Source organism: Carlito syrichta, unplaced genomic scaffold (assembly GCF_000164805.1).
Source record: "Carlito syrichta isolate Samal-C Ts95f unplaced genomic scaffold, Tarsius_syrichta-2.0.1 Scaffold53096, whole genome shotgun sequence".
In the NCBI taxonomy this organism is placed as follows: Eukaryota; Metazoa; Chordata; class Mammalia; order Primates; family Tarsiidae; genus Carlito; species Carlito syrichta.
Window position 1 is genome coordinate 496658 of NW_006997192.1, and position 22726 is coordinate 519383.

General features: G+C 36.6%; 1 protein-coding gene across 1 annotated transcript in view; it reads right to left on the reverse strand.

The window, feature by feature from the left end:
* GPC6 (glypican 6) overlaps positions 1 to 22726 on the reverse strand; it is a 609707-nt gene that overhangs the window by 384187 nt on the left and 202794 nt on the right. Inside the window, exon 2 of the mRNA XM_021707914.1 lies at positions 16794 to 16959. Coding sequence (XP_021563589.1) covers positions 16794 to 16959 — 166 coding nt within the window. The remainder of the gene's footprint in view (positions 1 to 16793; positions 16960 to 22726) is intronic.

Here is a 22726-nt window from a genome sequence, read left to right on the forward strand (position 1 = left end):
TCCATCTTGGCAAAATACTTCTCTTTGAGGACTTTTTTCATCCACGGAAACAAAAAATGTCACTTGGGGCAAGATTGGGTGAAAAGGGAGGGGAGGGGCATTGAGATCATGCCGTTTTGGGTCAGACATGACTGAACACTCAGTGTGGTGTAGTCAGGTGTGTGTCATGGTGGAAGAACCAGTAGCCTGTTTGCTACAACTCGGGACGTTTCTTCTGCAAATCATGATTCAACCGACTCAAAACTTTCAAATAAAAACTTTGGTTGACTGTTTGATCTGAAGGAACAAATTCTGAGTGCACTGCAAGGAACCCACTGCAAGGAGCCAACTGCAAGGAGCCCACTCTCCAAAAGATAATTCTGTTTTTCTTTTGGGTCCTTCCTCGTACACACACTCACAGGTTTTATACTATATATATATATCTACACTATATAAATAATACACACACACACACATACACATACACATATATATGACCCATATATATAACCCATATATCTATGTGTGTGTATGTAGATATACACAATAAATAAATATAAACTGCATGTGTGGTATAGTGTAGTATGCATACCTATATTTCCCAGCTCTTTTTGGAGAGAGTATTTAATAGCAATGGCACTCCAATAGCACTGAGAACATGTAGTGCCCAGACTTTAATTTTTCATACAGTATCATTCTCCAATGAAAGAAGCAATTGTCCCTTAGAGAACAGGTCAATTTCAGGACTGAAACAAGGAAAATAAAAAAGATCCTGGAATATCTCATGAGAGAAAAATGAGGAATTGCTTTAAAAAGGATGAGGACCCTGTCAAAAGGTTATAGGATTCGACTGTAAGGAATGTCATATACAGACCCAGAACAGTTTGAGCAATAAAATAAATAATGATGTTAGTAGATTAACCATATTATAAAATAAGTATCCATGAGTCAATACAGATATAAATAAATAATCAAATAAACTAGTAGCTATAAGAGAAGAAAGACTCACTTTTTTGGGAGAAGGATTTCAACTAATATATAAAGAGAGCAAAAGGAAAATCTAAAATTACTATTGCATATAATAGCTATGGGCAAAATCCTTTTATGGATGCTAACATCAGAGGTGAAAGATTAAGGAAACGCAGGGTATTAGCAAAGACTTCAAGTTTTTTTCCTTGAAAAAATGTATTTCCAACAATGGGGCAAAAATAGTAACATTACAGTGAAAAATCCCAGCAGACACCTGAGAACATCAGACAAATCCAAATTGAGAGACTTTCTAAGAAGATAACTGATTAGTGCTCATCAAAAGTGTCAAGGTCACAAAAGATAAGGAAAGTTGAGGAACTGTAACAAATTGGAGAAGACAGAAAGAGGCATGACATCTAAATGCCTGTGGAATCCTGGATTAGATCCTGAAACATATAAAGGATATTAGGGCATAAATCAGTGATACTAAAATAAGGCATGTAATTTAGTTAATCATTGTATCCATGTTAGTTTCTTAGTTTTGATTGTTGTACTATGATTACATATGGATATTGTTAACATTAGGGTATGGTGAGCGATAGGTGTATGGGGGGGTCCCCAAAATAACGGAATTACCCTTTTTTTTGGAGGGCAGGCCTCTTGTAGTACGGGTTTCTTCCATTAGGTAAATGTTCTATGAATCCACCCGTATCAGTGTACCAGCTAATATTATTGTGAGAGGCTGAATTCAGCTTCAGTAAAAATTTTTTAAAGATTCTTTCAACATGTTTGTCCATTTCACAATGGACACAGTGTGCTAAGTGTTCAGCAGTTTTTGACCAAACATGGCATGACCCCATGCCTCACCTTCCCTTATTCACCCAATCTCGTCCCAAGCTCCTTTTCCCCCCCAGATTAAAAAAGTCCTCATTTTGCCAATGTAGAAGATGTGATACAAAAAACAGCAGAACCACCAAATGGCATCAAAATTAACAAGTTCAAAAACTGCTTTGAGCAGTGGAAAAAGCGTCTTGATAGGTGTATTGCATCAAACGTAGTGGTGACTTTGTAGGTGACTGAAGTTTAAACATGTAAGAATAAATACACAATTTTTTATAAAAAATTACAGGATTTTTTAAAGTCCTCCTCACGTGTGAATGCTGTACTATTTTTGCAACTTTTTGGTAAGTTGAAAATTATTTCAAAATAAGTGTCAAAAATATTTGATTTTAGGCGATCAATATTGGAGAATAATCATTTATAAAGATATTTCTTTATCATAGTCCCTGCTATATAAAGCCTACATGTCAAGCTTAATGCATGCATATGTATATTAAACCCTTATAAGTAAGAATTCTTTAATTTGGAATTTTATTCATTCAAATATGGACTTGGTTAAAAGTGTCTTTTTAGACATCATCAAAAAAGACTGCATTTTCAGGAGAATGCTAAGATTTCTAAATGAAATAGAGAAACACTTTAAGCAAAAAAAGACATACTAATTAAGACCCACTCTTATTACTGAAAGCATAAAAATATCTTAGAATGTATTATCTGGCAGATAATAGGCAGCTAATAAACAGTCAAGCCTAAATCTAAAAATAAGTCCCGCCACGCTTTATAGAAGAATAATGTGATGTCTGTATCCTTGCTCTCTCAATTAGTACTATGATTCCCCTGTATAAATGAATATAGGTTAATCAGAAAGGATCACAGATACTTTCCTAAAATGTCATTGTAGCTCTCAAGTGGCTGTCCTTCTGCTGAATTAAGGCGTTTCAGTTACATAATCTGACTTTCACCTTATAATTGATTTGTAGAACTAAGTTTATACTTTCTCATTTTGCTTTTCCAAACTATCAATTTCTGCATCTTAAAAGTGCCCAGACGTAACTCTAAACTACACTTTTCTTGTCTTACAAGTTTGGTTGAACAAGTTTGTGATATTCACCTTCACAGGTCATTCACAAGCAATCTGATGCCCAATGATTACAGATCAAAATGGATAGAATCAATGTATAGTACAGCAGAATTAAAATGATGTTTTTTTTTTTTTTTGTCAATCCTAAGGCACTCAAGAGAAGTGGATTTTGATATCTACCAATTCTGCATGGAAATTAAATGTTTCCTGAAACTAACTTCTCCATATTGAATTCTAAAGAAACTTAGTAAGAAAACATAGTTAACTATTCAACAAAATTTGTTGTCAGATTTGTTTTAATGTTGCGTGGCCACTGTTAAACTATTTGAAATTTTGACCTCAAAACCCAAGACTCCCATGTGGGTTAAGAAAAAATAAATGTAAATCCTCATAAGAAACTGGAAGACTGAATGCAACTCATAGACTCAGCCTTTGATCTGAGCCACATGCTGCAACTTCAAATTATTGTTCCCAGTCTCGACCTTTCCTTCCTCTCACTTTGTTCTGGCTGCTCTCCAAAGAGGGACAGGTGGTTTTAGGGCATTTTTCTTGGGTTACAAATCAAATAATGTTTCATGGTTTTCACCTTTAATGGGCTAAGCAGAAGGCATTTGACAAAAGTCACTACAGAGGTTTGGAGAAATAATTTATACTCTAGGGCATTCTTAAATCAGTAACTTGGCAATATGGGATTCAAAAAAATATGTTCATTGCTCCTTCAAATGTTGCATTGCAAAAGCTGCATCACATATATTTGCTTAGTTCCTTGGGGGACTCAACGTCCAGAAACCAATGAATTAATTACACTGGGTCTTACATGTTAAGTTTCATCAGTGACAATTGTGCCATAGGGCGTGCAATGAAGTGAGGGCTGCTTCCTGATATGTGGCATTCTTGCCACAGAATGAAATGAATGCCCTTAGGGGAGGGTCTTTTGGTTTTTATTTTTTGAAAGATTAACAAATTTCGTGCTTCAACTTAAAATCCAGAACATTGCTATGGCCAAATGAACAAAGTAATTCTAGATTTCATGCACTGGGATCATTGCAAAAGCCAAAACCAATAGAAAATAAATTCCCTCTTGGATTGACTGTCATTATAAAATGTCAATGTGTATGATAAATATAATCATCAAGGTACCTGAGTCTGAGAAAACATATTTTGGGGAGCTATTGAGACATGACTCTGTTGAATTAAGCATTCTCATATTTGCACAGTTGACATTCTAGCTATACTTAATTAAAGAGGTTGGAGAGTATAGATACAGGCTCATTCTGAGAGTACATATTGATGAGCAGGCTGTTGAATATTTAACATTTAGGGGCAAAAGACAGTGTAATTTTACAGGGAAGGAATATACAGGCAGCTGTGTGGAGCCCAGGAAAGGGAATTCTAAGGATAGTCTGTTACAGTTGACCGGAGAGTTGTCCACAGAGCCATTTGGGCTGTGATATCCCTCCAGTGGTTCTTGGCTTCCTGGCTCCTGTTCCACGAACATAGAATACTCTGGTTTTCAACCCCAAATTGGACATTTCCATTTTTGGTCCACTGTTTCTCAAATCCAATAAGCTCTAACCAGAACAAAGACACTCCTGTCTGCCTTTTCCCAAAGTAGCTTCCTATTGCTGACAGCACCATCTTTCTCTCAGGCACTTATCTCAGTTATATTTGATGTATTTCTTTCTTTGTCCTCTTCATTTAGTCTCCTATACTTAGACACAAAGTCCTAGAAATTTTTACTTCCAACTCTACCATTATTGCTGTCTGCCTTTCTCCTGCGGTGCCATGCGTAGATGACCTATTCAGTCTCACCACCAATAGTCTATTCCATCTGAATCCATTCGTTACTTACCAGTCAGATTACTACTTAGATCCTACCATTCCCTGGATAAAACAGCCCCTGTGCCTTGTCATTGCTTCCACGATAAAGAAAGTCAAGTATTTGGCCTGGCTTTCAAACCCTCCACAGTCCATTCTTAACCAATCTTACTTCCCAGTGTATACTAGCAAATGTGTCTATTTCAGCCTGGCTGGTCTCCTCACAAGCTACAAAGCACACCATGCTTATCCTTGCCTTCCAACCCCTGCTTTTCCATCCTGCTGTCACTCAGTGCTTACTCACCTGAGTAGGAGCAAGGCCATCTCTGCTGGGATTGGGCCTGCCTCCCAGACACCAAGGAAAATCCCAAAACAGGTATCAGCAGCAGCTTTCTGAGATAATCACTCTGTGGTTCTCCACACATATATACATTAAATAAATGTGTATGCTTTTTTCTCAAGAAGAAGGAGGAGGAGAAGGAGGAAGAGGAGGAGGAGGAGGAGGAGGAGAAGGAGAAGAAGGAGAAGCAGCTTGCTTGATGAAATGTACTACTTCTAATCCTGCCCATTAATTCTTACAGATTAAGTCTCACCATTTCCCTTTGGTTTTCAGCTTGCCCATGTTTCTTTGGTTTGCAGTTTCCCACTGTCCTGATGTCTTACTACCTACTTGCCCACTCTGTCTCATTCCTACTTTCTGTTCACACCTTCACGTCTTATTCACCTGAACAGGACTCCCAATTGTTTCTGCCCTCAGTGCTACCTCTGTGGATATGCCGTATCCTTTGGTGACTGACACAAATTATCCTAGTTTAATCCTCACAATGCTAATAGGTAGGTACTGTTGTATCCAGTTTATTGATGAGAAAACTGAGATTTGTGAAGGTTAAATAATGTTTCCCAAGTCACACAGATTGTAAACGGTGGAGTCAAGATTGAAACTCATGCATTATGACTCAAAGACTGGTGCTCTTAACTATGTCTTCTTCACTTAACCAAATCCACTTTGAAAGCACACATCTCAGATGATTGGAAAATAATCATTTCTTAGGTATCAGGATCTCATTGTATGTTGTATGGCTTTGTTTTCTGGGGGTTTTTTGAGTTAGAGTCTCATTCAGTTGCCCAGGTTGGAGTGCAGTGGCATGCTCATGGATCACCATAGCCTAGAACTCCTGAGGTCAGATAATCCTCCTGCCTCAGTCTCCCATGTAGCCAGGACTAGGCGTACGTCCTCATGCCCAGCTAATTTCTGTAGAGATGAGATATCACTATGCTGCCTAGGCTGGTCTTGAATTCCTGGGCTCAAGCAATCCTCCTGCTTTGGCCTCCCAAAGTGCTGGGTTTACAGGTGTAAGTCACTGTGCCTGACTTGGTTGCATTGTTTTTAGTTTCTCTGTGTCTACTATATATGTGCCTAGTCTAGATCTTAGCACGAAAAATAACCTAATAAATATTTGTGAGAAAATCGGACATGTGTAGAAGTTGAATCATGTCATGCAAATGGTAGGTGTTTTGGTTTTTTTTTTTTTTTTTTAGTTGGAGTCTCACTCTGTCGCCCAGACTGGAGTGCAGTGGCTGCTCCCGGCCACCGCAGCCTCGACCTGCTGGGCTCCGGCGATCCTTCCACCTCAGCCTTCCGAGTAGCCAGAATTACAGGCATGCGCTACCACGCCCAGCTGATTTTTTGATTTATTGTAGAGAAGAGGTCTCGCTGCCCAGGCGGGTCTCGAATCCGTGGGCTCATGCAATCCACTCACCTCAGCCTCCCAAAGGTGCGGGATTATAGGCTGTGCCACCGAGCCCAGCTATGGTAGGTGTTTTAACGATTGAAATCTGTACTGTCCAACAGAGTAGCCACCAGCTACATACAGTGATTGGAATTTAAATTGATTAAAAATAATTTGATTGTGGTAAGCAATCCACAATAAAAAATATAAAATGAAAAATTGGGTTCCTCAGGCACACTATTCTCATTTTAAGTGCTCAATAGCTACCTACATATGACTGAATTAACATTAATTATAATTGAATAAAATTTTTAAAAAGCTCAGTTCATCAGTCTCACAGGGCATGTGTCTGGTTCTCAAAAGCCACTGTGGTTAGAGGCTCCTATACTAGAAAGCACAGACATGGAACATGTCCATCATCCCAGAAGATTCTACTAGATAGTGCTGGCAATATCAAATTCCTAATTTCCCCCAATATACCCTATCAATCCATGTAGGCAGAGACTAAGAGTTACATCCCAGACACTTAGTAGAAGTTCATCGGCTCAGTGGTTAAGGACCTAGGCTCTGAATTCAAATCCTGACATTGGAGCTTATGAGATGTATGACCTTGAATAGATCACTTAACTCATCTGGTCTCAGTTTTCTCATTTATAAAACTGAGATCATAATATTAACTACTGAATAGTGTTGTTGTAAGGATCAAAAGTATAAAGTAATTACAATATTGTCTGATATAAAGTAAGCCCCCAATACACATTAGCAATTGCGGCTATTTACATAATATTCCTCTAATGAGATCCAGAACCATAGAAACAGAGGAATAACGTTTCTTACAACTCTTTCTTAGTTTTAGAATTTGGATGCTATGGTTGCAAGTGAGTAGCAAGGCATATTTAAACATTCTCTTGGGACAAATTTGAGAAATACATATCTGGATCTTCAATCAATTAAGTGTAGTATTAGACACATGTTAAATTGGGTCACCAGAGAACTTGCTAAATATTTTAAATTCAGCTACAGAGATTTGATTGAAAATACAGCAAGCCTGGCTAATGAAGGGGCATATGTGTTTCACTTAGTGGAAACACCTTTTATAAATCAGTTCCAATGAATGACCCACATCTTCCAAGTGCAATTTTATTATATCTGCAGAATTCTGGCTGAGGAACTCTCTTCGGACTATTGACGATTTCCATTCCCTTCTCCGGTTGGGCCACACCCGTAGGTTCTGGACTGTAGAACATATTTTTATGACTGTGTTCAACTCAGGAGAGTGTGGAACACTAAAGTATTTTGAAGAAACGAAACTCATCTAGCAATAATCAAAGGCACTGAATTTAGAGAACCAGGAAACATGTGAACAAAGACAGTACTGAGACTCCCAACAGGCCTCTCCAGGCCATTGTGGTGGATTCTGAGAAAACTCTCTCCTGAAGACAAGGAACATTATTAGAGAGGAGTGGTTCTGCTTCCTCCTCAGAGAGAATTGACCTCTTCGAGCTGGTGTGAAATCACTGGAAAGATAAATGTGGGGCTGAGGTAAGAGGGGGAATCACTGCCTGATTCAGTCAGTCTGAAAACTGTATCGGTTCTGGCAATCAAATGGATAGTCATTGTTACTTCCAAAACTCTTTCACATTTGCTGATGTAGTCATTCCACCCAATATAATTTTTAGGCCCCTCATTAATTCAGTTAATTTCCTGAGCATTGAGATTTTAGTGGTGAATATTCACAGCCTTATTTGGTATTTAATTATTGGTGTTATCCTTCTAAAAGATGTATAAAGAATAAAAATGGAATGCATATAGATACATATCCCTGCTTGGGGTAACGCCATATATTCAACTACTTATTTTTCATTTCGCTTTCTAATTTTCACTTCTTCAGAGGTTATAATAAAGGAAATTCTTAGCATAGCAAATTATTTAAATCCATGCAAAGAAAAAAATTGAGGACATATCTTTTTCATGTGGGATTTATATATAAGCTGTTATTTGAAGGACAAGGCATATTTCGTGCTCTATTTTAATTTAAATTCTCTCCTCGCTATCTGACCAAGTATCTATAGACACAATATTTTTAAATGAGTTACAAGCTCAAAGTTTTCATATAGCATGAATGTTCTCAAAAGTTTAAATTGCTTCCAGGGATATTTATACCCATTCCCTCCTTGGAGAAACAAATGAAAAGTTGCCTCTAACCGCCAGAATATTTCACTGGGACCATCTATTCCCACCTAATTTCCACCCCCGGTTTTGGGGTTTTTTTTTTTTTGAGAGTTATTTATAATAAATCACAAAGACAACAAGATGAAAGATAATACAATTCTAAAAAAGTTTCCTTTATAATTTTTAAAGAAGCAAACCTGAGGAAACTGAAAACTCATTTCAAACATGACTCAAACATAAAATTATGATTAGCATTTCCATTTGAGAGATAATCATGAATTAAAAGAGTTTTTAGTACAATTGGAAAATATATCTATATATTTATGTAATGTAAATATTATGTTTGCGGAAAAAGAAGTCTAAGTACTATCATTTAACACTAATTAAGATATTTTAATGAAGTTTTGCTACATTGTACAAGAATTATTATTTGGGTTAAAATAAGGATTTTTCACTTTAGCTTCTGATCAGGACTTTTAGAATGTTCTAAATACCTCAGGAGGCAAACTCCTCCTTTCTTTATTCTATTAACTTGGTCACCGCACTAAGGACTCTTTGGTTATGGAGGCCGTAGTACTTGTTACACAATTGCTATCTGTGAGTAGCTATGTGGTTTAGTGTGTTCTTTAAAAATCCACTTAGCTCTATTTATATTTCTTATTTTCTACTTTCTACATCATGACAATTTCTTCTACCACATGCTTCTTTTATCCCTGAAAATTGGAATTGCTAGGAATATCACCAGGCTAATGTCTACAGTATTTGATTTTTGCGTGGGTTTCTGGGCCTTTGGGAATCTATTTAATTCCCTTCTAAAGAATCATTAAACATTTTTTCCTGGTATGCCAAAAGCCAGGCATCTTGTGTTGTAACTGGGACTTGAAAACATGACAGTGAAAACTATAACGTTTTATTAAAATCAAATATCAGTTACTAAAAACAAGTACCTTTTTACACAACATCAAATTAAACTATTTATAGAAAAGACTGAAATTGAAGTATAAATTAAAATCAAAATGCCAATACAAAGACAGTTCTCTAACCACTTTGAATCATTTTGATGTACTCTGCTTTCTCTTGGTAAACTAAATCCTTCTGTTGTTGGTTCTCATAAGAACTGGAGGGTTTGATAAGGCATAAGAGGTATTTCAGTGAAATTACTATTAGAAACAAAACATCTTATATCCTAATGGATATTATAGTTGCCTAATGGATATGCCTCAGTTCAAGTCATTGGTTTGTGTCATACGATATTGTACCAAAAAGCCCATCTTAAAAATCTAGTTTAGAATATCACATTTGAAGTCATCAGTGAACAAGAAATGGAGCAATTACAATGATAAATGTATGGAAGTTGAGTATGTAGGAAATACACACACACACACACACACACACACCAGAATGACTAGCAATCTTAAATTTGATGTACATTGACCCATGGGAAAATTGCTTGACTAAGAATAGAAATTGAGTCCTCTTTTGATGGGCAGCAAAATACTACGCAGTCATAAAAAAGAACAAAATCATGAATTTCGCAGCAACCTGGATGGAACTAGAGTCTATAATACTGAGTGACCTCTCACAGAAACGAAGATCCAAGTATAACATGTTCTCACTCATATAATGGACCTTGAACATCCAATGTAACACTATAAGAAAATGACTAACAGTAGTGGGAAACTATGGGGGCGGGAGGGAGATAGGATTAACGGTAGCAAATACCTGTCTGGGGACGGGGAAACACCTCTTATCAACAGGGTGCCTGAATGAAACATATTTGTATACCTAACCCTTAACTGTACCCCACAATATCATAATAAAAAATATTGATAAAAAAAAGAAAACGATAACTATGTGAGGTAATGAGTATATTAGATAACTTAATTGTGGCAGTTATCTCACAATGTATAGACATATCAAAAAATCAAATTGTATACCTTAAATATATTAAAGTTTTATTTGTCAATACTTAAGTAATGATAGGGAAAAAGTCAAAATTAGCCTGAATTTTATAAGAAGAGAGAAAAGCAAGAAGAGCTGATTTTCACAAAATTATACTAATTTTTTGTCACTGCTGTGTCCAACAAGTCTTCAAGATAATCTACCTCTAAACTGTCCCACAAGCTTGAGGGGAAAGTCTTCATAGATAAAAAATGAATGCTTCTTGCCATTCTTTCTAAACCAGGTGAAATTTGAAAGAGCTGGCATTCTACATTTTTTTTGGCAAATGAAGAGTCAATAAAATAAATAATTTGAGGGAAAAAAAAAAGAATAGAAATTGCAGTCCTGTGAATCCCATGAGCTGTTGTCTCAAAACCAGCATTAGTAAGTGCTCAGAGGTTAAGAAATGCATGCCTCTTTATTTGTTGAATAGCACCTATGCAGTATGCCATCCTAAGGTATTAACCCTATTGTACGACAGAAAAACACATTCACATATGCAGAGTTCAGAGTTAACCATTTTCTAAACTTAGGTAATTGATAACAAGTGTAGCCAGTGACAGGCTGCTGGGTGGTGTCCAACTGTTTTCTTTCTTTCTATTTTCTTCAGCGAGTAGTTAGCATCAGTTATGCATTCTGCTAGTGAGAACACATCATATGATAAATGCCCACCCGAAGTGAGAAATATTGAATCAATGACAATACAAGAAAGGCAGAAGGTTGGGTGGTGTTAGATTTCAACTGAACAATGTTCTTTGTTTTATTGTGTTTTTTTTGCTTTTTTTTTTTTGAATCTTACTTGGTGCTTTTAGGAATGCACAGGACAAACGCCAAGTTCTCTAGCTAACAGAAAAAGATTTTAAAATAATTGCTTTGGCTTTTGTTCCTCAATTTAAGAGTTGTGTTTCTGGGCTGTATTATTGAATAGGCTCTTGTATTACACAAAGCAGAGATAAAGAAGCCTTGAAAACTTGCTGCTAAATATAATTCTTGAACGTTTCTTTTACTTTGATCTAAAGGAAATAATTTTCTATGTTTAGGGTCTAGAGGTTTTTGCAACATAGTATTTCAGGATCTATCAGTGAGAGTCATATCATACTTACTATGGAATTCTTTGTAACTATCAAATTTCATATCAGATTTATATTATAGAATTTCATTCTTGGGAAAATCTTTAAAAGTGTGGTATCTTCCACAAATGTTTGAAATCGTTCCTTGTGTGTGTTTTTTTAATTATCCTTCTGAAATGCAATATTACATGGCCCTGTACATTTTATAAAAGAAAATCTGAGCTTCTTTACTGGAAAAAAGTAAATATTTTCTATTATCAAAGAAGGCGTATGTAGCAACATTTTCCCCAAACACAAAGTTGTGAATATAAAAATCACATTGAAGATGAACAACTCTTGCAGGTTCTAAAAAAGTCATTTGTGCACCAAAGTAACCATTTATTATGTGATACTAGTCATTCAACTGACCTAACGCAGTTTCCTTGCAGCTGGCTCTAATTTACAACTTGATAGCTGCTGTCACAATGAAAGAATCAGGTTCATTATCTGATTTGTTTCTGCCATCCCCGCACTCATGGAGTCCATTAACAACAGAGACATGTAACTTTTAAGTTATCGAATTAGTCATACTTCCATTAAAAGAATAGACTTCCAAAATAAAATAGAGCACCACATTCCCATCCATTTGTCTGTCTTGTTTCCATTTATTCGAAGTAAAGAACATATATTGAGTACTATGCTCAGCAAACAGAAGACTTATCTGTTATCTGTTCTCTGTTCTATCTCCATACTTAAACTAAAGCCAGTCTCTAGTAGGCCCTCAGCAAACACCTGTTGAGTAAATGAATCAATGAGGGAATGGATGGCTACTGCCCACTTCAGGGTCTCTTGCATAGAAAAAGTGGCCACTTTGGGTTTCATGTTTAATACTCTCATGCTAGTTTTTGGTCTTTGTGCTATGAGATGACTTAATAATTGGCCAGTTTAAAAGAAAGAAGCCCAGGAAGTTTGATACCACTGATTTGTCTGCACTATGAGTGTCCAAGACCTAAACATAGAAATATAAGTTGCTTTGCTGGCTTTTTGTTTTTTTCCCCATTGGAAGGTAGCTATAGATTAGGGAACTCAAACTTTTCCTGATGAAAAAATAATACAAATCCTCCAAATCTCATCAGTTCGAGTCAGTGGCAGTGGTGGTGAAGGTGGTGATACTAGATCACAGAAAATGCCAAAAATAAAACAAATGAGCATTTAAGAACCACAGACAGATCATACTAGGCCTATTGAAATTGTCACAAGACCTTAAAGATATCTGAGGGCTGTGCTGTAATAATTATATATGCTGTGGTTATTCAACATCAATTGTGTTTGACAATGCTAATTTAATACTATCTTATTTACTATTTTATTCTCTACTTACCAAAGTAGGGCTTCTCTGGCCTTCTAGACTAGGTTAAATCCCCTTGCTGAGTAAACATTTAGCATTCTGTTCTTTTATTCTAACACTTTATCATAATTTATCATGATTAATTTAACCACATTAAATATCCTAAGGACAAAGAAATGCATGTATCTAGCTTCCTCACGATAGATAGTGAACTGGATCAATATGCTATGATTATTAGGGTCTTTACTAACTGGGATAGCTTAAAAAGTTAGGTTATATAATTGGGACAAAAACCCCTTAAGGTCTCACTTTGACACTTGCTGTTAGAAACATTCTATAACATTTTAGAGATAAAAAGTCAGATAGAATAAAATAGAATCCCTGCCTTTTGTCTCACCAACCTTTGTTTCCCCACACTGGCAACCTCCTTTGAAAATCTCTCTCCGGTTCTCATAGTCTATAAAAGCTTAGAAGGTACCAGATGTTTGCAGGAGGCTATCCCACATATCCTCAATTTTAAAGTAGATGTAAGATTTATTATAGCTATATAAATGTAATTCAGCCGTGACTTTTCTGTTCATGAGCTAGGTGTCATCTGCAACGTGGCCTTTTGTCAAATAGAACAATTCTTATCTCCAGAGCGTTGGTATCAATGCCAAACACTCAAAATAACCACAGGATCTTACGGAAATAAGTCCTGCCCACAAACTCACCCTCTAGGAAATTTTAATTTAAACATAAACATTTTTCAAGATAATCATTTTGCATGTAGGCAGGATTCAAAGACTGGGCTGGGGATAAGTTATGCGTGAATATACTCAACACCTGGGATAAGTGACTCAGCAGAAACTCAGTGCCTCAATTTAGGTTTTTCTCCTACCACCCTGCCTTGTTTCCAACAGCAAGACTTAGTATTCCTTCCTGTCCAGCCTAGTTCGGGGGGCGGGGGGCTACATAGCACCACCATTCGTTTTGATGCCACAGGTAGAAGCTGTGCTGTGCTTTGTACTAGAAAAAGCCCACAAGCTGCTAGAAAGCCAGTGAAGGGGGATCTGTCAGAGGTGGGCTGAGGCTTTTCAAGTGCTCTAAAATGGGTCTAGTCACATCTTCTTTAATGTTGTCAGCAACTTTTCAAAAAAAAAAAAACTCTTTATGTAAAAGTGGAGATCTTTCTTTTTCCTGTAACAGTTACTCAAGAAGAACCTTTTGAGTAACTCTTCTGTGCAGGGCACAGAGTTAAACTTCCTGGAGGAAGACTGTGAAAATGCATCCTGAACAGACTCCTGATTTTTTTTCCCCCTGAAGATTAAAAACAAAACAAAACCAAAAACCCAAAATACTACAGAACTTCAGTGGTGGTTGGAATACCACTGGGATTTTTACTTGAACACCTAAAACATCTCACTTCCTTTTGACATGATCCAGACGTCAGTGAATTCTAAATAATCACTAATCACTTTCAATTAATTTGTGGCATTGTCAAGATCATGAGGATGTGTTCTTGTTTTTATTGATGGCTGATTTCATACCACTGTTCACATTTTAGATGGGCACATAATTAAAGAAGAAAAAACTGTAAAATGTATAATCTGGGACTTTGTGCAGTAGGCAGGGAAGGCGAATGCAACTGACAGCAACAGGAGTGGAGGGTTGGGTGAGGAGATGCCAGAAGCCCAAAACTGATGCGCTGCAGGTGCTAGCCAGAGAAAGAGCTATTATATATAATTTTTGCTGGATTGCCAATTTGCTCACTGATCTTTGCCGCTGAATTCATGAACACTGTAACACTGTCATCTCAGATGTATTTGTGTGGAAAATGGAAGTGGCACATTTGACTAATTCATGCAATAAATTTGCAAACAGACACTTCACACCCCGAAAAGTATTAACAAGAACATATTTTTCTCCATAGGTCTATGTTGGTGGTCAATTCTCAATGCCATCACAGAACCAGGAGTAAGAAAACAGAAGGAAGCCCTCTAGGGCTAATAAACAAATTTTTAAAAAAAGAGAGAGGGAGATAGAGGAAGAAAGGGCATGAAATACATTCATGGAGGACTCACCACCAGGTTTGCTTTTCATTAAAGTACATTCAACAACACACAGTGCATTCAAATTTTAGTTTTTAAATCAAACGATTTTCCAGACATTCCATTTCACATCCAATTGGCATCCAGTAAACCCAATTGAGCTCAACTGTAAGGATTTGTTTTCTGTGAAAACATCCAACGAGCACCAAGGACACAAAGCCAATTAAGAAGTCACTGTTGCTCTTACAAGTTCAAAAGCCTATAGTCTCATTCTTAATCATGTCCTGCTCTAAGTTACAAAACCTACATGTTCACTTTCATCAATAACTGGCAAGCTGACCAAAGGCAACTGAACTGTGCCAAGAATTAGGGCAGTTACAACCAAAAAGTATGAACGACCTATGTGAATGACCAAGTGGTGCTGTGAGGTTTAATCTTGTTGAAAAAGTATGCAAACCTTTTTAGATATCTTGATGAGAGTTCCTTTTTATTATCAGTATTTGGGTATCTTGTCTTTGCTGAAAAATCTAAATCTTATATCTTCCACACCGCCTCCAAAATCTTAGCAAAGTAGAAAAATTATAGTAAAGAATCATGTCATTTTTGTTTAGAAGATGACTTAATGATTAACTTAAAAAAAAAACTCCTTCATTTTCCAAATAAAGTAACTCATTCCCACAAACCGATTTTGTCCTCCCACTGAAGGGAGAGATAACTGCATTTCAATTTATTCTTTCTAAAAAAGATTCTGAGATTTTTGTTAGATAACTTCCATTTGAATCTGCCCACTGCAAAATCTTTTCTTTTTTTTTAATTCCAAAACTATTTCCTCTGGCCTTCCTATGCAAAATAGTGAATAAGCCAATGGGTTTCACTGTCAGAACGGAATACTCGTCACCCAAACTCTTCTTCTTCAGCCTGGGCTTTTCTGAATTCCAACACATTCAACACATCTTTTTCCTATCTTTCCCAAATCTGAGATGTCAGAACACTTTCTGGGGTAGAGGTTTGCATAAATGATGAGGGCCCTCAGAGGCTGACAAACGCCACTTCTATTTTCACCACTCTGCTTGTCACTATGTAATTGCAGTAAATGCAGTTGAAAGTACTTTTATTTGAAGGCCATTTGACAGAGGGGGAGAAAACACATTTACTCTTTCAAGGCCTGTGTATTTTCCTGGGAGAAGCCTGACTATAAAATGTGTCCTTTTATCCTTGGATAGCAATATGGGAAATATCTTTGGGCAACACAATCCCCGAAATGATTTCTGCAACCCAAGAACACAGCCATGATTCATGATTCTTCCCTACAGCCTTCACGCCTCCCTTCCTCCCACCTTCTAAAGACTGGAGGCTGTTTCTTGCTTGTGTGCATGAGATAGAGGATGTGCATATTTTAGCCAAATATTTTTATCTTAGAAGTTTAAGAAAAAAGTTGTTTAATAATACCTGTGACTATGCCAAAGTAATACAGGTAAAAAAGAGACAGCACTGTGGATTCTTTTTTTTAATTTTACAAGATTCTTTTCTAACTTGTCCCTTCTCATGGGAGTTCACTGAAACTCAACAAGATTGCATTTATCTTCATCAGAGAAATCAACTAATTTAGTACAGCTGGCCTGCACAATCTTTACGACTAGCCCATACGATATCCCAGAAAGTCTTAGTTTTCAGGATAAAAACAGAAGAAAAATGTTTGTTTATAATTTGCTAAAAGCTGGTTTTAAAACTCGCCCTAGTTTCTGTAAGTCATCACAATTTCTGACTCGCCCATCAAACTCTAAACACTTGCAGCTCTCGCGTCTCTGTTCTCCGATCTGTTTCAACGCATCTTACCTATAAATAGATTCCACTCCGTGTCGAGATCAGCCTGATTTGCCAAGCAGCCCTTCATGACATTAAGGCAGTAGTTGTTGCAGGGTCTCACCGTGGGAAGGCCTCGACAGTATGGGCAGTACAGCATCTTCATGAGAGCCCGGATGCACCCTGGGGTTGGGCTCACCTGTGGATTCATTAAGAAAAAGAAAATCAGAAATCAGAAGGATGAAGGGGAGGGAAAAAAAGGCAGGCATTTTCTCCTTAAAAAATAAAAATTAAAAAAGTGAAAGGGCTTTGATCAACATCAAGCCACAGAGCAGAGGCATAAGAGACCTATCCGAATCTGAATTCTTTTTAATTCTTAATCTTGAAGCCAGTTAATTCCTGTGAAATACTTCTGCTCAGCATAGTAATAATCAATTTGAAATGTCCCTGTCAACATTTTGATACCTATGTCATTGTAATCCAGCCTAAACACCTAGACACTGGCAATAGAACATGAAATGAGATAATGCCTGGGAAAGCAATATGCAAAGTTAAAAGCCTCATGAAATTGTAGGTATTATTAAAGTTTAATGTGACACCTTTGGAAAATTTTCCAACTTGACCCTGTTTCTAAAGGAGGTTGGCCGACATATTTCTTTTGGGTATACTCTTTATTTTTATTTTTATTTTTATTTTTTTGAGTTGGAGTCTCACTCTGTCGCCCAGACTGGAGTGCAGTGGCCGTTCCCGGCCACTGCAGCCTCAACCTGCTGGGCTCTGGCGATCCTTCCGCCTCAGCCTTCCGAGTAGCCGGAATTACAGGCGTGCGCTACCACGCCCAGCTGATTTTTTGATTTATTGTAGAGATGAGGTCTCGCTGCCCAGGTGGGTCTCGAACCCACAGGCTTAGTCAATCCACTCACCTCAGCCTCCCAAAGGCGTGGGATTACAGGCTGAGCCACCGAGCCCGGCTTTTTTTTTAAGGATCAATATCCACTTGTCTGATTGCCAAGCTCCAGGCCTGCTTAGACGCAATGGAACTGCTAAGGTACCACCTTCAGGTGTCCTCAGATTAGTACATCCGGAAAATTCGTGGACAATTTCGAGGAACCAGTGTCAAATATGAGAAGAAATTCTTGCAGTAATTCAGAGGAGTTACCAATCAACTGACAATGAAGTGCTATTTGCTGAGAATCAGAAAAGCAGTATTCCTAAGTCAATCAATTCCAAACCAATAAGGACTATTTTAGACTCATTAAAAATTCTAATTTGACTTCCAGAGGAAAGTATATTTAAAACAATATAGAACAAAATTAGAAAATAAATACAGAAAGTTCTTTTTCATGACTATACTTAAAATTATGGTCATATTTATTTGGTTGATTCCATATGACTTTGATGTTTTAGTCAAAAAGCTCTATGTTTCTGTCCTTGTGTCTAGATCTGAGAATAAAATATGACTATATCATTTGGCCTTCTTTGAGACTTGTGGACTTATTAGATAGACTTGGGCTTACAGGTAACATCTACCTCACAAGAACATTAAGGGGCTTTCAAGGCATAACACAAATGTAATGGTGGAACAATAAGAAGCATTCCACAGAAACAGATACTTTCGATTACAATAGCTATTCCTCTGTGATTCTATCTTTTAGCTAGACTCAAACTTGAGATTTTTAGTGTAAGCCTTTGAATTCTGTAACATATTCTTAATTTGATCTTGCACACTGACAAAAGTCCCTAAAATGTGATTTTTTAAAATGAAGCTGTTTAAAAAAAAAAAAAAAGCTGCTTATTTATTTAGGTATCAATCAACATTCCTAGTTGTCCTTTTGAATATTTTGCATTTTCTTTCCAAAATTGTATGAAAATTTTCAAATGTACAAAAAAGTTTAAAGAGTTTTATAGCGCACAGTCATATCCCCACTCCTAGATTCTATAATTTTTCTACAATTGCTTTTTCACATATCCATCCAACTTTCTATTCATCCATTAATCCAATTTAATTTTTATGCCAAAGTAATATCTTTAAAATTTTTTTATTCCAAAGTAATATCATTTTTTATTTTTACTTTTCCAGGTGACTTAAAGTTGGCTTAAATAAAACAGAATCAACAATGGAAAGTTAGTGTATCATGTACTCTAAGTCAAATAAATGAAGTAAAATATAATTGGCTTTTCTTTATAAAGTTATTTAGAGAGTGGTTTGCTATCCTGAAATTCTAAACCTCATTTTCCAACAGCAAAACAAAAACAAAAAATTGCGTTCAAAGATGAGGAGTCTGGTGGCTTTTCTTTTGAGAACATATAAGTGATATTACATCATCTTCTGCAGATAGACTATTTCACTGGCAATGCCAAATTTTACCTATAATTGAGCAGCACTGTTTAAAATTGTTCCTTTATTCCCATGTGTCCCAAGCCATTCACAAAAAATAAAATACCAGAGAAAATAATTTTGTATGCCCCATGAATATGAATGTGAAATTTCAAATTCTTATACATTTTCCTTATTTGGATTTCAATCATGCAAGCCTTTGCCATAAGATTTTATTTGCCATAGACTTGTGATTTCTTGCCTGACTAGGACACTTTTCTTCATAACCTGTCCTATCTTCCCTTGTGCTGACCAAGCTATTTCCACCTTTGACTCTGTTGGGTTTTTGGTTTTCCCACCATGGGTGTTATATGATGCGTTGCTTCTTCCACTCAGTGTGAAACTTGAAGTGTTTGTCAATACTGGAGGTACAAGTTGGAGATCTCTTGGACAGCATGGGCCATTTTCATCATGATAACCTTCACCACTCGGCATGATGTGTGATGTGCACATCATAGACGGTATTATGACGGTGATTTAGATACTTGTTAAGTGCTTTTTGAATCAAATTCTCTATTGTGTTTCCCAATTTCTTGGCCACATTGATATTCAAAAAAGAAAAAAAAAAAGGAACAGGATGGTTTTATACATCTTAGCATTCAATTGTTGCTTTTAAACTTTGTTTTCAAAGGCTATTGATTGCATTAATTTCAAAGCTTTTCTTCTTTTTATTGTGTTGGAACCAGCACAATTTTCTCAGTCTGACATTTCAAAAGAGTCTCCAACTCAGGGTAGCAACCAACAGAGAAAATTGAACAGCCTTAATAATCTGAAGGAACAATGTTGTTCAAGTTGAATATGGGTCTCTGAGTACTTTTGGAAATGACATCCTTCCTGGTCAAATAAAGGGCATTTGAAGAAGAGGAAAATGGAGCACAGGGGATCAGAGTTGAAGCTTTCATGTTCACTAGCCACTTTTTTTTAAGCTTACACAACTGCATGTTTGAATTAAAATTTAAAAAAATCATCACTTCACACTGAAGACGTTTCAAAGTAAGCCTCTGAAAAGAAGGTTGTTTTAAATGCCAATTGTGTGAAGAGATGTTCCTATTTTTAATAGTGTTTTTATAATTGTGCTATAGCTACTTTTAAACAAATCTTTTTATTTTGAAATTAATATAAGACTCACAAAAAAAGTTTAAGAAATAATACCATCCTATATACCGTTCCCTCATTAGTGACATAGCTGTGGCATAATGTTATGATGAGGAAACTGACAATAAAACCTTGTTGTTAACTAGTTTACAGAACTTATTCAGATTTTATTTATTTATTTATTTATTTATTTATTTATTTATTTATTTATTTATTTATTTGTTTGTTTGCTTATAAAGACAAAAGTCTGCCTCTGTTGCCCAGGCTAGAGTGCAGTGGCATGAATGGTTCATTGCAGCCTTGAAATCCTAGGTTTGGCTGGGCTCAGTGGCTCAGCCTGTAATTTCACACTTTGGGAGGCTGAGGTGAGTGGACTGCCTGAGCCTGCGGGTTTGAGACCCGCCTGGGCAACTTGGCAAGAACTCATCTTTACAATAAATAAAAAAATTAGCCGGGCGTGGTAGCGCGCACCTGTAGTTCCAGCTACTTGAAAGGCTGAGGCGGAAGGATCGCAGAAGCCCAGCGGGTCTAGGCTGCAGGGGCTGGGAGCAGCCACTGCACTCCACTCCAGTCTGGGTGACAGAGTGGGACTCCAACTCAAAAAAAAAAAAAAGAAATCTTAGGTTCAACTGTCCTCCCGCCTTAGCCGCCCAAGTAACTGTGACTACAGGCACGTAACACTATACCCCGCTAATGTTTTTAAAGTTTTTTTTTTGTAGTGGTGGGGTCTCACTATGTTGCTCATGCTGGTCTCCAACTCTTGGTTTCAAAGATCCTCCCATCTCGGCCTCCCAATGTGCTGAGATTACAAGTGAACCATTGTGCCGGGTCAGATTTTATGGTTTTTAAACCTGCACGCTTTTGTGGGTGTGTATGTGTGTGTACACAGTTCTAGTCAATTTAATATCATGTATAGATTTGTGTTACCACCACCACAATCAACATACAAACTGTTGTATCATCACAAAAGAACTTGTGCTCCCTCCATCCCATACCTGTCTCCTGGCAGTCACTATTTTTCATCTCTAAAATTTTGTTATTTCAAGAATGTCATATAAAGGGAATTATACAGCAGCTAATGTTTTGCGCTTGACTTTTTTTTTTCCCTGAGTATAATCCTCTTGAGGTCCATCCAAGTTGCTGCATGTATTAATAGTTCATCCTTTTTTATTGCTGAGTAGTATTCCATTGTTTGGATATACCAAAATTTATCTAACTCTTCACCCACTGAAGGATTATTTGGGTTGTTTTCAGTACTTTGTGATTAAAAATAAAGCTGCTATGTGCATTCATGTACAGGTTTTTGTATGAATATGTGTTTTCATCTGTCTGGAATAAATGCCTGAGTATAACTACTGGATTGTATGCTGAGAGTATGTTTAGCTTTGTTTAAAAAAAAGGCAAAGTAGCTTTCAGCATGTCTTGTAGCATTTTACACTCTACCAGCAATGTGTGAGATCTCCAGTTTTCGCCACATACTTACAGTGTTTGGTTATTATAACTATTTTAGCCATTCCAGTAGGTATAATATCACTTTTAGTTTTATTGTGAGCTTCCTCTAGATAAAATCCATACCAGTACTCCAGCCTGAAAGGGTTCTAATGATCTCAAATCACTCACTAGCTAATCTCTGGAAAATATACAAAGTAAAAAAGACAACCTCTGAAATATTGAATTCTGCACATATTTCACAAAACCAAAATAAAGAAAAAAGTTCTAAAAACAAAACCAAAATAAAGAAAAAAGTTAAGATTTAAAATAGAACATTTCAAGCATATAGTGTCACAAACTTGTAAATTTTGTGAACAATTAGAAAAAAATTCTTATTGAAGAAAATTATAGGGCTTTTTTGGCAACAATAAAGAATACAGTCCTTCTTTAGAAATAAAATACTGAGATGACTTTTTTAGTTGGTATTGCAAAGTTTTGATTATTTTTGAAAAATATAGCTGCAGCTTTCTAAACATTCAAAGTAGACAGAAATAAGATTAGGTGAAAGAATAACTTGATGATGATAACATTGTTTTTTTTTAATCTGAGTTCTCACCTAACTTTTACATGTTGTCCATCACCATTTATAATCTTTTGGCAAGGACTTGAATAGATATTTCTTCAAAGATAACAAAAAGTGGCCAACAGGTACATGAAAATGTGCTCTATTTTTAATTATCTGGGAAATACACTATGAGATGCCACCTCACATCTATTAGGATAGCTATTATCAAAAAAGCAAGAGATAAGTGTTGGCAAGGGTGTGGAGAAATGGAAACCCTTGTTTACTATCGGTAACAACATAGATTGAGGTAGCAGTTATAGAAAACACTATGAAAGTCTCCAAAGAAATTAAAACTACCATGTGATTCATTAATGCCCAAAGGGAATGAAATCATCACCTTGTAAAGACATCATCTGCACTCCCTTGTTCATTGCAGCATTATTCACAACAGCCAAGATATGGGAACAACCTAGGTGTTCACGCATTGGACTAGTGGAT